Below are 13338 nucleotides of genomic sequence, written 5' to 3'. Positions count from 1 at the left end.
TTTAAGCAAAGCTGATATACCTGATTTTCAACTCTGCTTTTCTTTGCAGCCGACAAGATTTCCTACCAAAAAAAGAGAGAGTACAACAATGAAATCATTCGTTGACAACTTAAAATGAACTTCTCAACATAAAATTCCATAGTGCACTGACAAAAAAGGATATTAAAAGGCCAAATGGGAGGAAATGAAGGGCACACACATTTAACACAACATGAATATAATTCACACATGCCATCCATATACAGTATAATATATGGAAGCATTGCTGAGCATGCTAATGCACATCTAAAATATTTACTCCATGCGAGCACTCACGATGCCAGATAGCAAAAAATCAGAAAGAATGTGGGTGTTCATCACTCACCACATCCAGCCAATACTTTTGTCACAGTGTTTGTCTTCCTATGGGACACTGTGCCCCTAACCTAGATCATGGAAGCAAAATTTCATTAAGCCTTAGCTAAAATCTGGGGAGGGGAGGAGTGCATTGTTATTTTTACTAAATTTATATGGTCCTGGGCAGCCTACAAATCCGAGTAAAAATGACTATTAAAATCCAAACTTTTTTTTTTTAAAAAAAACCCCCACACATGAAAATGCAGCACAAAAGTCTCCTTTCTGGCAGATGAAACAATTAATCAGCAGCTTCGTTTGCAAAACCTGTTTGTTTGGAACACTAAAAAAGACACCAATAAGAAGGACTTCTGCCTCCCTTCACTTGGCAGGGGTGCACACAGGAAGACCTCTGAAGAGGCTGAGAAATACGCCTGTGCAATGACATGAAAGTGGGACTAACTTCATCCCTGTGGAACAGGTAGAACATGGGTAGGCAAACTAAGGCCCTGGGGCCAGATCTGGCCCAATCGCCTTCTCAAACCGGCCCGCGGACGGTCTGGGAATCAGCGTGTTTTTACATGAGTAGAATGTGTCCTTTTATTTAAAATCCATCTTTGGGTTATTTGTGGGGCCTGCCTGGTGTTTTTACATGGGCAGAATGTGTCCTTTTATTTAAAATCCATCTTTGGGTTATTTGTGGGGCCTGCCTGGCGTTTTTACATGAGTAGAATGTGTCCTTTTATTTAAAATGCATCTCTGGGTTATTTGTGGGGCATAGGTATTCACTCATTTTTTCCCCTTCAAAATAGTCCGGCCCCCCACAAGGTCTGAGGGACAGCCGACTGGCCTCCTGCTGAAAAAGTTTGCTGACCCCTGAGGTCGAAGGACAACAAGACAATAGTAACACCCCCCCCCCGGAGTCCAGGAACACCAGACAAAGCAGACTGCAAATATGGAACAGAGATTCTAAACCTCCAATGAGAAGGGCTTGTGCCTGTTTGGAAGAGGAAGAGGAAGAGGAGGAGGAGTTTGGATTTGATATCCTGCTTTATCACTACCCGAAGGAGTCTCAAAGCGGCTAACATTCTCCTTTCCCTTCCTCCCCCACAACAAACACTCTGTGAGGTGAGTGGGGCTGAGAGACGTCAGAGAAGTGGGACTGGCCCAAGGTCACCCAGCAGCTGCATGTGGAGGAGCGGAGATGCAAACCCGGTTCCCCAGATTACGAGTCTATCGCTCTCAACCACTACACCACACTGGCTTTAGAAGGCCTAAAGCAGAGCTCTCCAAACGTGACACACTTTTTAGACACGGTGATTCAGTTTTATTAGCAAACCAGAGGTTAAACTAAACCCTTTCCAGCCCTGGGAGGAGTGTGGAGAACACTCGCATGACATATCCACAGACTGCAGCATGACACACAGATTGGAAAGCTCTGGCCTAAAGCGCTCTGAACCCTGTCTTTCCAAGTGCTCTCAGAAATACAAACAGTAGAAGAGAACAGCATGCAGAGCTAAGTACCATCGGTTTTCTTGTGCCGTCTGAAGCAGTTATTGCTGCTGCCAGTGCAGTTACAGCTACTGGAACGACATCTCCTGATAAGCAGAGTGTTTTGAAGGGTTCAGAAAAACCTGTTCTGCAAGTGAAGCCATCTGCCAGTGGCCAGCGAGGGCAGGTGCAAGAAGACTAATGAGAAGAATGACGTACCATCAGCGCTCCTGTACCCCAAACTCCGTAGCGAACTTACTGTTTTATATAGGGCAATTTTTTTCTGTTCCATCCTGTCTTTCAAATGCTTGATTGCACTTAGAGACTAACCTCCCCTCTGCTGAATTACAGATTTGGCGTACAACATTTAATTATTGGCTTCGCCTAAATATAAACCCCACTGGTCTACTACCCTTAGTATTGCCAGGTTGTCATGAGAGCGCTTGGGACTAAAATTGTCAACCAAAAGCTTTACTTTTCTGGTTTATCACCACAACAGTTACTAACACTGGGCTTCAGTAAAGCAAATAATTTAACTAGACAGCGCCTATATGATATCGAGTGACAGAATTATCTGGCCACAATAAGGAAATTTTGTCCATGGTATGATTATTTTCTACCTAGTCATTTGAGGAATTTAACAATTCCAAAATACAGATGCGCTTTCATTTTCGCAAGACTGAATATATTGCCTTTGGCTGTACTTGAGGGTCAATTTCATAAAATTCCACTGGGAAAACAGTTATGTCCCTGTAGAGATGGCAGTATTGAGCCCATGGCTCATGTACTTCTGGCTTGCACTCTTTATAAAGATTTGAGGAGTGAGGTTATTACCCCTCTATTATTCTCCATGTTGGGTTGCTAAACCATTCCTACTATGTCCTTTCTTTTAGCAGATCAAGATGATTAGGTGACAGCAAAAACTGCAAGGTTTTTAGTGGGGGCACTTAGAACAAGATCTGATTATTGATGTAAACCTCCAAAATATATTTTGTATAGTTAAGTTTTTACCTCTATCTTCAGTACATTTTTATTTTATTGCTATGGCTAATGCTAGTGGAATGCTTTGCCACAAGAGACCAGGGCCCTGTGGGATCTGACATCTTTCCACAGGGCCTGCAAGACGGAGCTGTTCCGCCAGGCCTTTGGTCGGGGTCCATTCTGACTCCCCCTCTCTCCTTATAAGAACTTGTATGAAAGTGGCCCCCCAACTTTTCTCACAGGCTCATATATAAGATCAGTGCAAACAGTTAGGCCGGTGAGCATTTAAGGTCCCCAACCCTAATCTGTGGGTTGCCATCTGACTGGATTTCACTTTGATTCTGATTTGATTTTAGGATGTATTTTAATTGATTGCCTGATTTTATGTTAATATATCATCATCACCATCAATCTTTATTACGGTCCAGAGACCCAACAAATCATTACAAAGAAATACACAATTCATATAGCCTAAAGGTAAAGGTAAAGGTACCCCTGCCTGTACGGGCCAGTCGTGTCCGACTCTAGGGTTGTGCGCCCATCTCACTTAAGAGGCCGGGGGCCAGCGCTGTCCGGAGACACTTCCGGGTCACGTGGCCAGCGTGACGAAGCTGCTCTGGCGAGCCAGCACCAGCGTAGCACACGGAAACGCTGTTTACCTTCCCGCTATAAAGCGGTACCTATTTATCTACTTGCACTTAGGGGTGCTTTCAAACTGCTAGGTGGGCAGGAGCTGGGACTGAGCAACGGGAGCTCACCCTGCCGCGGGGATTCGAACCGCCGACCATACGATCGGCAAGTCCTAGGCACTGAGGTTTTACCCACAGCGCCACCCGCTTCCCTTCATACAGCCTACCTCCAGGTTAAACAAGCATTCTGTTCAGAATATAGGGATCATTGGTTCTTGAAACTACCGATAAAAACTTTGCCACTGCTAATGTTCTAGCGTTTGTCCGGTCTTCCAATAGGAACCTGACATAGTGAGCCTATGATTTTCCCGGGAAAGGTACCAGCAAGGGTAATATCAATTCAGCCCTGGCTTGCTCATATTTTGCACAGTGCAACAAAATATGTTTTATGGAATCGATGTCTTGAGCACACGAACAAAGTCTGCCCTGGTAGGGAACTCCTCTCAACCTGCCATCCAACACTGCAGAAGGAAAGACGTTTAGTCTGGCTTTGGTGAAAAGCCTTCGATAGTTTGGTACTGTCCGGTTTTTAATGTAAGATGTTAACTTAAAGACATGCTCATATTGTACTCCTACTGCCAGCGGACTACAGATTGCGTGTGATCGAGATCGCAAGTCACTGCGTGCATTATCCCATAATCTTTGCTTTAACATCTTTAGGGCTCCTTCATAACCCAGGTAATACAGTTGGGGGGGGGGGTTGACTGTTAACATATATTTGATGTTAGCCACTGAGCCTGGTCTTGGCTGGGGTATAAATAAAATTTATTATCATCATCATCATTACTCCTCCTCCTCCATCTCTCATATCCACTTTTCTCTCTCTGCTTAGCTAAAGTTGCTCCAAGACACAGGAAGTAGCAAGGGAGGCCTTGACAGGGTTAAGGAGGCATGCCCAGGCTGCTCATAGCTTCAACATCCTGTTGCGCTGCCTGGGAACATTCCCGTGCATGCAGGTAGGAAGGAAGAAACAAAATGGCATTTTAGGCTCCCTCCAGGTACAGACACCACCTCTTGAGGCAAGCGGATCAAATCCCAGCTATGCCTGTATTTTAAGAATGCCATCTCTTCTTCCCAAATCAGAATGCACCAGGAGCAGTACCTTGTATTAAAATAAATGGTGATATCCACTGAAAACCTTTTCTGTTCTCCTTGATAACATGGGTTCCCCTTTCAACTCACTGTGCCGTTAAAACAGATATTGTAAAGATGCTACCTAACTGAAAATTCAGAGTTGTTTACCGGACAGACTTGCATCAGGAAAAATCTCCACACAGCCATGAAAATCACTCAATAACCTTGGTGCATTTTCACCCTAGCTATTTACCTCTTTCGATATGACTTCCGAAATACTGTAGGTTTCGTCTTCTCTGGCTCTCTTCTTTTTTGCAGCTGCAACAAAGTATTGGACAGGAATCAGCAGCTGAACTTTTAACAGCAAAAACACAACAGGTTTTTTTTTTTTAAAGAATGTGATAAGTCTTACCCAATTTTCCTTCTCTTCCAACATTTTCATTCTGAAGCAAAGCATTTAGGACAAAATCATTAACAAGCTTATATTTTATGTAAGAATGATTAATGAAATCACTGCTGCAAACAATTCTTCTCTATTATTTTACATAAAAACCTGGCCACAAACTATTTCCAAAGTATAAAGGTAAAGGCACCCCTGACCGTTAGGTCCAGTCGCGGATGACTCTGGGGTTGCGGCGCTCATCTCGCTCTATAGGTCGAGGGAGCTGGCATTTGTCCGCAGACAGTTTCTGGGTCATGTGGCCAGCATGACTTATGCTGCTTCTGGCAAACCAGAGCAGTGCACAGAAACACAGTTTTCCAAAGTATACTTTAGTGCAAAAGGGTATAGGTAGTTGCTCCAATGATCTTCAAAATCATCATCATCATCATCATCATCATCATCATCATCACCACCACTATGGTCAGAAACTAGAGAACATACCAGCAATTGCAACAGAACTTTATGTACACACAAGGGTCTGTCTTTAATATGTTTTAAAACAAATATTGCTTCGCTGTATCAAACAGTATTTGACCTTTTAAAAAAATAAAACACAAACAAAATAAAAAACCTAGCGTTACACTCCGAGTAGGGCCAATTAGTATCAACCCACCAATTTTAATGGGTCTACTCTTGTGCATGACCAATGCTGCATAGCCAAAGGCTTTCAGAAATACTTTTTTTCTCAAGTCAGCCCTACACAGAACATATCTAGAAGTCTTCAAGTAGCAGAGTCTCTATCTTCCAGCAGATGGTTTAGCCAACCAACGCTGTTAAGAAGCAGTCCAGCTACAGCAAGAAGCTTCAAACCCAGGAACAGTTAGGAAAAGCAGAACCCACAGGCTATGGACTCCAGCCCCCAGTGGTTCTTCCAAACAGGGTCAAATTACCCATTTTCCACCTGGGTAACCAAAGCACTCTTATCTCCTTCAACCAGGAACTTAACTTTCTCCCACTATCACCCAAGAAACCTTTCCCTAAAGAAAAGAATTTCCCTAATGAAAATTATTTTACCTTTGTAGTGTTTGGTGATGCTTTCTTCTTTTCTAGTTTTTCTTTCTTTCTTTGCTCCTTAAAGAAAGAAAAAGAACGCACATGTTTAAAACTGGGATGAAAAATACCGCAACAGATTTAAATGTCCAATGCACCCTAGGAACAAGGTTGAAAGCACACAACAGTTTACCAATCTTATTAACAGCAAGTAAAAAGACTCTAAACTCCTCAATACAGGCATTTTATGTTGACATGTTTCTATCCAGGGTCCAGATCTGAAAGTTGCCACCAAGTTAAGGAAATATTCCACTTGCCACTCAATGGCTGTGAAACATCTATTCTGCAAGTAAGAATTTGTTTCCTTTTATTTCTTTACACTAAGAGGCAAGCATGTTTTACGCCTCAACCACTACTGTGGCATTTTGAGACAGTGCGTCTACATTCTATATTCTGTAAATACTGGAAGAAATAGTGCTGGCAGCTGAAAGAAGGGAATGTTTGGACAGCAAAACGAATTTAACATATTTAAATGTGATACTGGGAAACAAACCATTCTATCTCCATTCTTAAAATGACCTTATAGCAGACTTGTAAAAAGCTTAAAGGTAAAGGTAAAGGGACCCCTGACCATTAGGTCCAGTCGTGGCCGACTCTGGGGTTGCGGAGCTCATCGAGGAAGCCGGCATTTGTCCGCAGACAGCTTCCGGGTCATGTGTCCAGCATGACTAAGCCGCTTCTGGCCAACCAGAGCAGCACACGGAAACGCTGTTTACCTTCCTGCTGGAGCAGTACCTATTTATCTACTTGCACTTTGACATGCTTTTGAACTGCTAGGTTGGCAGGAGCAGGGACTGAGCAACGGGAGCTCACCCTGTCGTGGGGATTCGAACCGCTGACCTTCTGATCGGCAAGTCCTAGGCTCTGTAGTTTAACTCACAGAGCCACCCGCAACCCTTAAAAGCTTAAAACAACACTCTAAATCTACCCTGCTTCATGTACTGTCTTGCAACTTTCAGAGCCAGTGTTAAATGAATGCTGTTGAAATTATGCGTAAGAATTGAACTTTCAAGAGTCTACACAAGTAAAAAAGGAGACCAAATATAGAAATAGCTTCATTTTTATTATGATGAATGCTGAGTGTCCAAAATGTTACGGATACCTCTCAATGGCTGTGCTAAGATGTCCTGAGAACTGCATCAATGCCCGAGTTCTAAACTTTGGTAAATATTAATCAAATATTAACCAAACTTTGGTAAATATTAACCATGGTTTGCTGCAATAAGCCAGCTTCATAACCCATTGTTTGAAGGCTTGTTTCAAACAAACAATATTTAAAACTAACCATTGTTCAATTCAGAAAAACAAACTGTGGCTAATCATGAATGAAACTGAAAGGTTCTCAACCCTTCTTCACAGCCAGAGGGGAAGGCATGTGAACCTCAGGCTCACATCAGTGTACTTTTTTAATGTACTTTATCAGACACACAAGTCTAATTTCTTCACTTCCAGCTTTAGAGCACACTTACCTCCAGCTGCTGCTGTTCCATTTTGGTCAGCAAGAACTTTGAGTAGATGTTGCTTTTCTCAAGCAAGTGTTGAAGCCTCTTGTAGCGCATTTCAGTTGAGTCTCTGTCCCAGGACATGCGAGCCTAGGAGACAAACAAGAAGCCATTATCAGCAGTAACTCAGTGTGGTATTATTGCAGCCATTAAAATGCACAGCACATTGTCAATAGAAAGGGAAACCAATATTAAACCGAGGTCACTCAACTCTTCTTTAGCTTTCCCCAAGAAGTATTGGAAATATAGCTGTGTTAAACCGGAGAGAATTCACACTACTACACTGCCCAGAGTTTCCTGATGAGAAGCCGTGGTTTTACTCGTTTTGCACCTGCTGTAGTTATGCTCTGAATCTCCTGCCTTTTGAATACAAACAAGAGGTCCAAAGGGACCAGGAGGGTTAAACAGAGTATGAGAAGCTTGCATTTGTCAGCTTAACCATAGGCCTTAATAAGATGAAAGGAGATAATGCTGCTGTTGGACGCCTTTTCCTCCTCTTTCTAAAAGGATGAATGTTGTTGTTGTCTTTCATCGCAACCAAATTTTATTTCAAAGAATCTCTGGAGAGTTTGCCCCAAAGAATTAGATGGGCAGTTTGACTGAATTTAAATCTGAAATGTGGTATTTTACAATACAGTGGTGCCTCGCAAGACGAAAAGAATCCGTTCTGTGATTCTCTTCGTCTACGGGTTTTTTCGTCTTGCGAAGCAAGCCCATTGATGGATTAGCGGATTAGCGCTATTAGCGGCTTTTAGCGGCTTATCGGATCAGCTGATAAGCGGCTTAGAAAAGGGGGGGGAAGGGAAAAAAACCCGCAGGAACTCGCAATACATTTTCGTCTTGCGAAGCAAGCCCATAGGAAATTTGTTTTGCGAAGCACCTCCAAAACGGAAAACTCTTTCGTCTAGTGAGTTTTCCGTCTTGCGAGGCATTCGTCTTGCGGGGCACCACTGTACACCTGGAGCTCCGTGGAGGAAAGATGGGATGGAAACGTAATAAACAAACAAGCAAAAAGGCCCTCTTCAGAGTTATTTGTAGAGAAACAAAAAACATATTTGCATACAGTGGTACCTCGGGTTACATACGCTTCAGGTTACAGACTCTGCTAACCCAGAAATAGTGCCTCGGGTTAAGAACTTTGCTTCAGGATGAGAACAGAAATCGTGCAGCAGCGGTGCGGCAGGCCTCATTAGCTAAAGTAATGCTTCAGGTTAAGAACAGTTTCTGGTTAAGAACGGACCTCCGGAACGAATTAAGCACTTAACCTGAGGTACCACTGTAATTGGTCACAACATCAACAATAGTGCAAGGATTAATCAACATCACCTTCTGGGATAGCACCATTCATGATGGAAGAGCTGCCTCAATCAGTTTAAGTAGGGCCTTTTTAAAGTTCCAGATTACACTACCCAACATTTCCTTAATCTAAATGATGGAAGCCCTAGAAAGCAGGATGCATCTGAACACACGCTTACTAGCCAGGCTTCAAATTTAAGGGAAACACCAAACGCCATACATTTTCTTCCCATTCTTTAAAACATATCCTCCATCCTTGGAGAAAAGGGCCCAGGAAAGTAGGGGAACCATCAGAGTAACCGATTTTCTTAAGGAAATAACATAAAATTTATTTATATTCAGCACTAGACACTTCAGTCAAAAAAAGGGGGTGTTACAGACTACAGTGGTACCTCGGGTTACAGACGCTTCAGGTTACAGACTCCGCTAACCCCGAAATAGAACCTCGGGTTAAGAACTTTACTTCAGGATGAGAACAGAAATCGCACGGTGGCGGCGGCAGGAGGCCCCATTAGCTAAAGTGGTGCTTCAGATTAAGAACAGTTTCAGGTTAAGAACGGACCTCTGGAACGAATTAAGTTCTTAACCTGAGGTACCACTGTATTAATATCGGCTGTATGTCCCAAAAAATCTTAAGAAAATGAAAAGTGACAATTTTGTCCTTGGAAAAATGTCTTACGATGCCCCTTTAATTTTCTGGTTCTGTATTTTGGGTAAGTTATGGTCACATTGCTAAACCAGATTTATTACATTCACTGCCTTGAACAGGAAGGGAAGAAAATCCTCAATTCAAGAGTGGCTTGAAGAATTAGGCTGCTTGGAGCATGTGTGGACCCACCGGAAGAACATTCAGAGGTAGCTGTAAACAGAGCTGTTCAAAGGGACAAGATGGTGCTCCATTCTACACTTTTATGTTAATCTCTTAAAAGTTCTTAAGTAACCTAGAACTTTAAAAGGTAAAGGGACCCCTGCAGGGACGCGGACTTATAAAAAATATTGGGGGGCCCCGGGAAAGCTCATGAATAATAAATAAGCTCATGAATATGCAAATAAAGTGGCTCCGGCCCTAAATAGGGCAAGCCACGCCCCCCAGCCAGCCGATTGGCTGGCTGGGAGGTGTGGCCAGTCGGGATTTCCCTGTTCTCGCGGGGGCTGAAACCGCCAGGAGGAAGGAAATTCCCCCCGGCAATGCCTTTGCAGTGGCGGTGGTGCTGCGAAGCAGCGAGGCAGGAGCCCCCGCCCCCGGCGCTCTGCTGGAAGGGCGCCCGAGATTATTGAGGGGGCTGAGCCCCCCCAAAAAATTTTTTGAGGGGGCTCGAGCCCCCTCAAGCCCCATGGAGTCGGCGCCTATGGACCCCTGACCATTAGGTCCAGTCGTGACCGACTCTGGGGTTGCGGCGCTCATCTCGCTTTACTGGCCGAGGGAGACGGCGTACAGCTTCCGGGTCATGTGGCCAGCATGACTAAGCCACTTCTGGTGAAGCAGAGCAGTGCACGGAAATGCCATTTACCTTCCCGCCAGAGAGGTACCTTTTATCTACTTGCACTTTGTGCTTTTGAACTGCTAGGTTGGCAGGAGCAGGGACTGAGCAACGGGAGCTCACCCCGTCGTGGGGATTTGAACCGCCGACCTTCTGATCGGCAAGTCCTAGGCTCTGTGGTTTTTAACCCACAGGGCCACCCGCGTCCCATAACCCAGAACTTTACGCTGTATCAAATGCTCCAATTCTACATGTGCAACAGAACTTTCCTCAGCTCTCCTCTGAAGCCCCCAGCACATCCTCGATATCTGCTTCAGAGGGCTGGGGGAAGAGACAAAATGCAAGTCCCATTGTGCGAGCTCTGAGCACACAGCCCTAGATATGAACCACTACAGTGGTACCTCGGGTTACATACTCTTCGGGTTACATACGCTTCAGGTTACAGACTCCGCTAACCCAGAAATAGTACCTCGGGTTAAGAACTTTGCTTCAGGATGAGAACAGAAATCGCGCTTTGGCGGCGCAGCAGCAGTGGGAGGCCCCATTAGCTAAAGTGGTGCTTCAGGTTAAGAACAGTTTCAGGTTAAGTAAGGACCTCCGGAACGAATTAAGTACTTAACCTGAGGTACCACTGTATTTCCATCATGCAAGTGATAACTAAGGGCATGATTTACCATTGGCTTCTGGATGGCCACTGCGGGGGAAACAGATGCCGGATGGGGGAGACAGGCCTTTGGTGTCACCCAGCTCTTCTTGGGTTCTTAAGTGATTAACAGATTATGGGAATTTTTCAACAAGCCAGTACCAGGTAGAAGGGATCTCACTTCAATGCCTACAGCAAATTTTTCAACCTGCAAGCTGAAACAAGTATCTATAAATCACCTTGGTTTGGACTGCAGCATTGTCACAAAGCCAGCTGTGACTGCTTTTAATTCCACGCAAGCTGTGTTTCTTATTTATTATATAGTTTATTTCTTGGGTTATTCTGCGAGCTGCCCAGAAGCCTTTTATGAGGAACGGCAGGGCACAAATACTTCAAATAAAAGGATTTCTAGTTATTGTTTATTAATAAATGCACACTCCACCCCCCCCCCTTAAACCCAAACTCTCCTTGGAGAACTTGCAGCAAACACACTTTACCTTCTCCATTATCTGCCTCTCTTCCTCTATTCCTTCTGCCTCAAGCTGCTTCTCCTCCTGCAACATCGCTGCTGTGATTTCGGTGGCTCCAGCTTCTGCACCCATGTCTTCCTGCAGGTGTCCTAAAGAAAAACACAAGGCAAGCATGACTACGAAACCGCTAACATGGTCTAGGGCAGTGTTCCCCAACCTTACACACACACACACACACACACACACACACACACACACACACTATCTGTTGCTTCTTATTGTGTGTTACACACACCCCCCGCATATATAAAACACAGTACTTTTTGATTCTAGCTCCTGAATCCTCTATCTTAAAAGACTTCCAAACCCTTTGCCACCATCTATTTCCCGAATTCTTCCATCGTCCCCCCTTGTTGTCTCTTCATAATATAGCTTTCATCAAGAACAATACAAACAAGTAACGGATGCCGGTCACCAGCTACAAAGCGAAATGAGGTGGAAAATAATAGCAGCATGTTAAGTTTTACTTTGGCTTGAGGATCAGTGCTACAAACTTTTCTGTTTGTTTGTTTTTTGGAGGGGGGAGGAAAGCTGCACCCTACTTTGCTAAATTCCGACTTATCCTCATGAAGGAGGTTATAATCCCACCAACACCAGCCCCATATTTTTTTTCACCTCTCTGACTTCCCTCCTCTCGCATACCCATATAGATATTTATATTTAATATAATAGATATTAAATATAAATATATATTTATAAAAATAAATATCTATAGATATATATTTATATAAAGAGACGTATATATTTAATATATAGATAATATATTTAATATAGTATAATATATAACATAATATATTTAGATATATAGATATATTTAGATACATAGATATATTTAGATACATAGATATATTTAGATATAGATTTTTATATTATATATATAGTCATATATAGTTATATATATCTATAGATATAGAGAGCTCCTCCAGGCTTCCAAAGCTACCATCGAGCCAAAGCGATGGAGGCGTGCAAAGAACAATAAATAGAAAAAAGGGCGCTTATTATTTTTTTGGAGGGGAGCGCACTCTGCACATGCTCTAGGGCAACCTTGGGGGAGGTAGCCTCGCCTGCACAATAAGCGATAAAAAGAAGGGCGCTGCTGCTGGGATTTCCTTCCCGGGCTTTCTGCGGGCGAGGCCGAGAGAGAGCACGCGCGCTCTGCACATGCTCGGGAGACCCCTTAGCCCACAATAAACATCCCTCCCCCCGCCCCGGACCCTGAGGAGGCAGCCCGGCCTCCCTTGGCGGCTCCCCACCTGCGTGGCTCCCGGACGAGGCTCCGCCGTTCTCCTCCACGGGCATCGCGCCGCCGCTTCTGACTCGCGCCGGGTTTCGAACGCCTCGCGGCGCTTCCGGCGGAGTGGGCGGGGGTAAAAAAAAAAACCGCGCGCTTTCCAAATATCGCGAGAAGCGGCGCTTTCGCGGGAAGCTCCCGAGACAACAAATCCCTAGAGAGATAGCAGAGGGAAAAGGGTAGAGGGACGCGCTGCGGGCTTCTCGAGGGGAGTTGTCGGCTCCGGATAGCCGTGGGGAGTTGGGGAGAGAGGGACCCCAGGGGTCATCTAGTCCGACCCCCTCGCGAGGCAGGGTTCTGTAGTCCGACGTCGGGAGTCCGAGATTCGGAGTTCCATGCTCTACTACGGGCTGAGCTATTTGCCCCTTTTGCCTGCGTTGTAAGAGTCAGTCCGGAGGCGAAATGGCAGAAACCCCATATATTTCTAGCGTAGCTGTTTCAGGGAGAACTGCGTTATGGTTATTGCTACTGTTATTTTTAAACAAATACACACACACACATAAAATTGTTTAAAAATTGTGTGTATCTATCTACT

General features: G+C 44.3%; 1 protein-coding gene across 1 annotated transcript in view; it reads right to left on the bottom strand.

Annotated features, from left to right (window-relative positions):
• Positions 1-12869, bottom strand: part of HELLS (helicase, lymphoid specific) — a 34554-nt gene extending 21685 nt beyond the window's left edge. Inside the window, exons 1-7 of the mRNA XM_081191609.1 lie at positions 12766-12869; positions 11480-11601; positions 7530-7652; positions 6025-6081; positions 4981-5011; positions 4822-4886; positions 21-62 (exon numbers count right to left, since the gene is read on the bottom strand). Coding sequence (XP_081047735.1) covers positions 21-62; positions 4822-4886; positions 4981-5011; positions 6025-6081; positions 7530-7652; positions 11480-11601; positions 12766-12811 — 486 coding nt within the window. The 5' untranslated portion in view covers positions 12812-12869. The remainder of the gene's footprint in view (positions 1-20; positions 63-4821; positions 4887-4980; positions 5012-6024; positions 6082-7529; positions 7653-11479; positions 11602-12765) is intronic.
• Positions 12870-13338: the final 469 nt, after the last annotated feature.

This window comes from Podarcis bocagei (assembly GCF_964188305.1).
Source record: "Podarcis bocagei genome assembly, chromosome: 4".
NCBI classification, from domain to species: domain Eukaryota; kingdom Metazoa; phylum Chordata; class Lepidosauria; order Squamata; family Lacertidae; genus Podarcis; species Podarcis bocagei.
The sequence above is the reverse complement of the archived record's forward strand: the minus strand, read 5'-3'. Positions and strand labels throughout refer to the sequence as shown.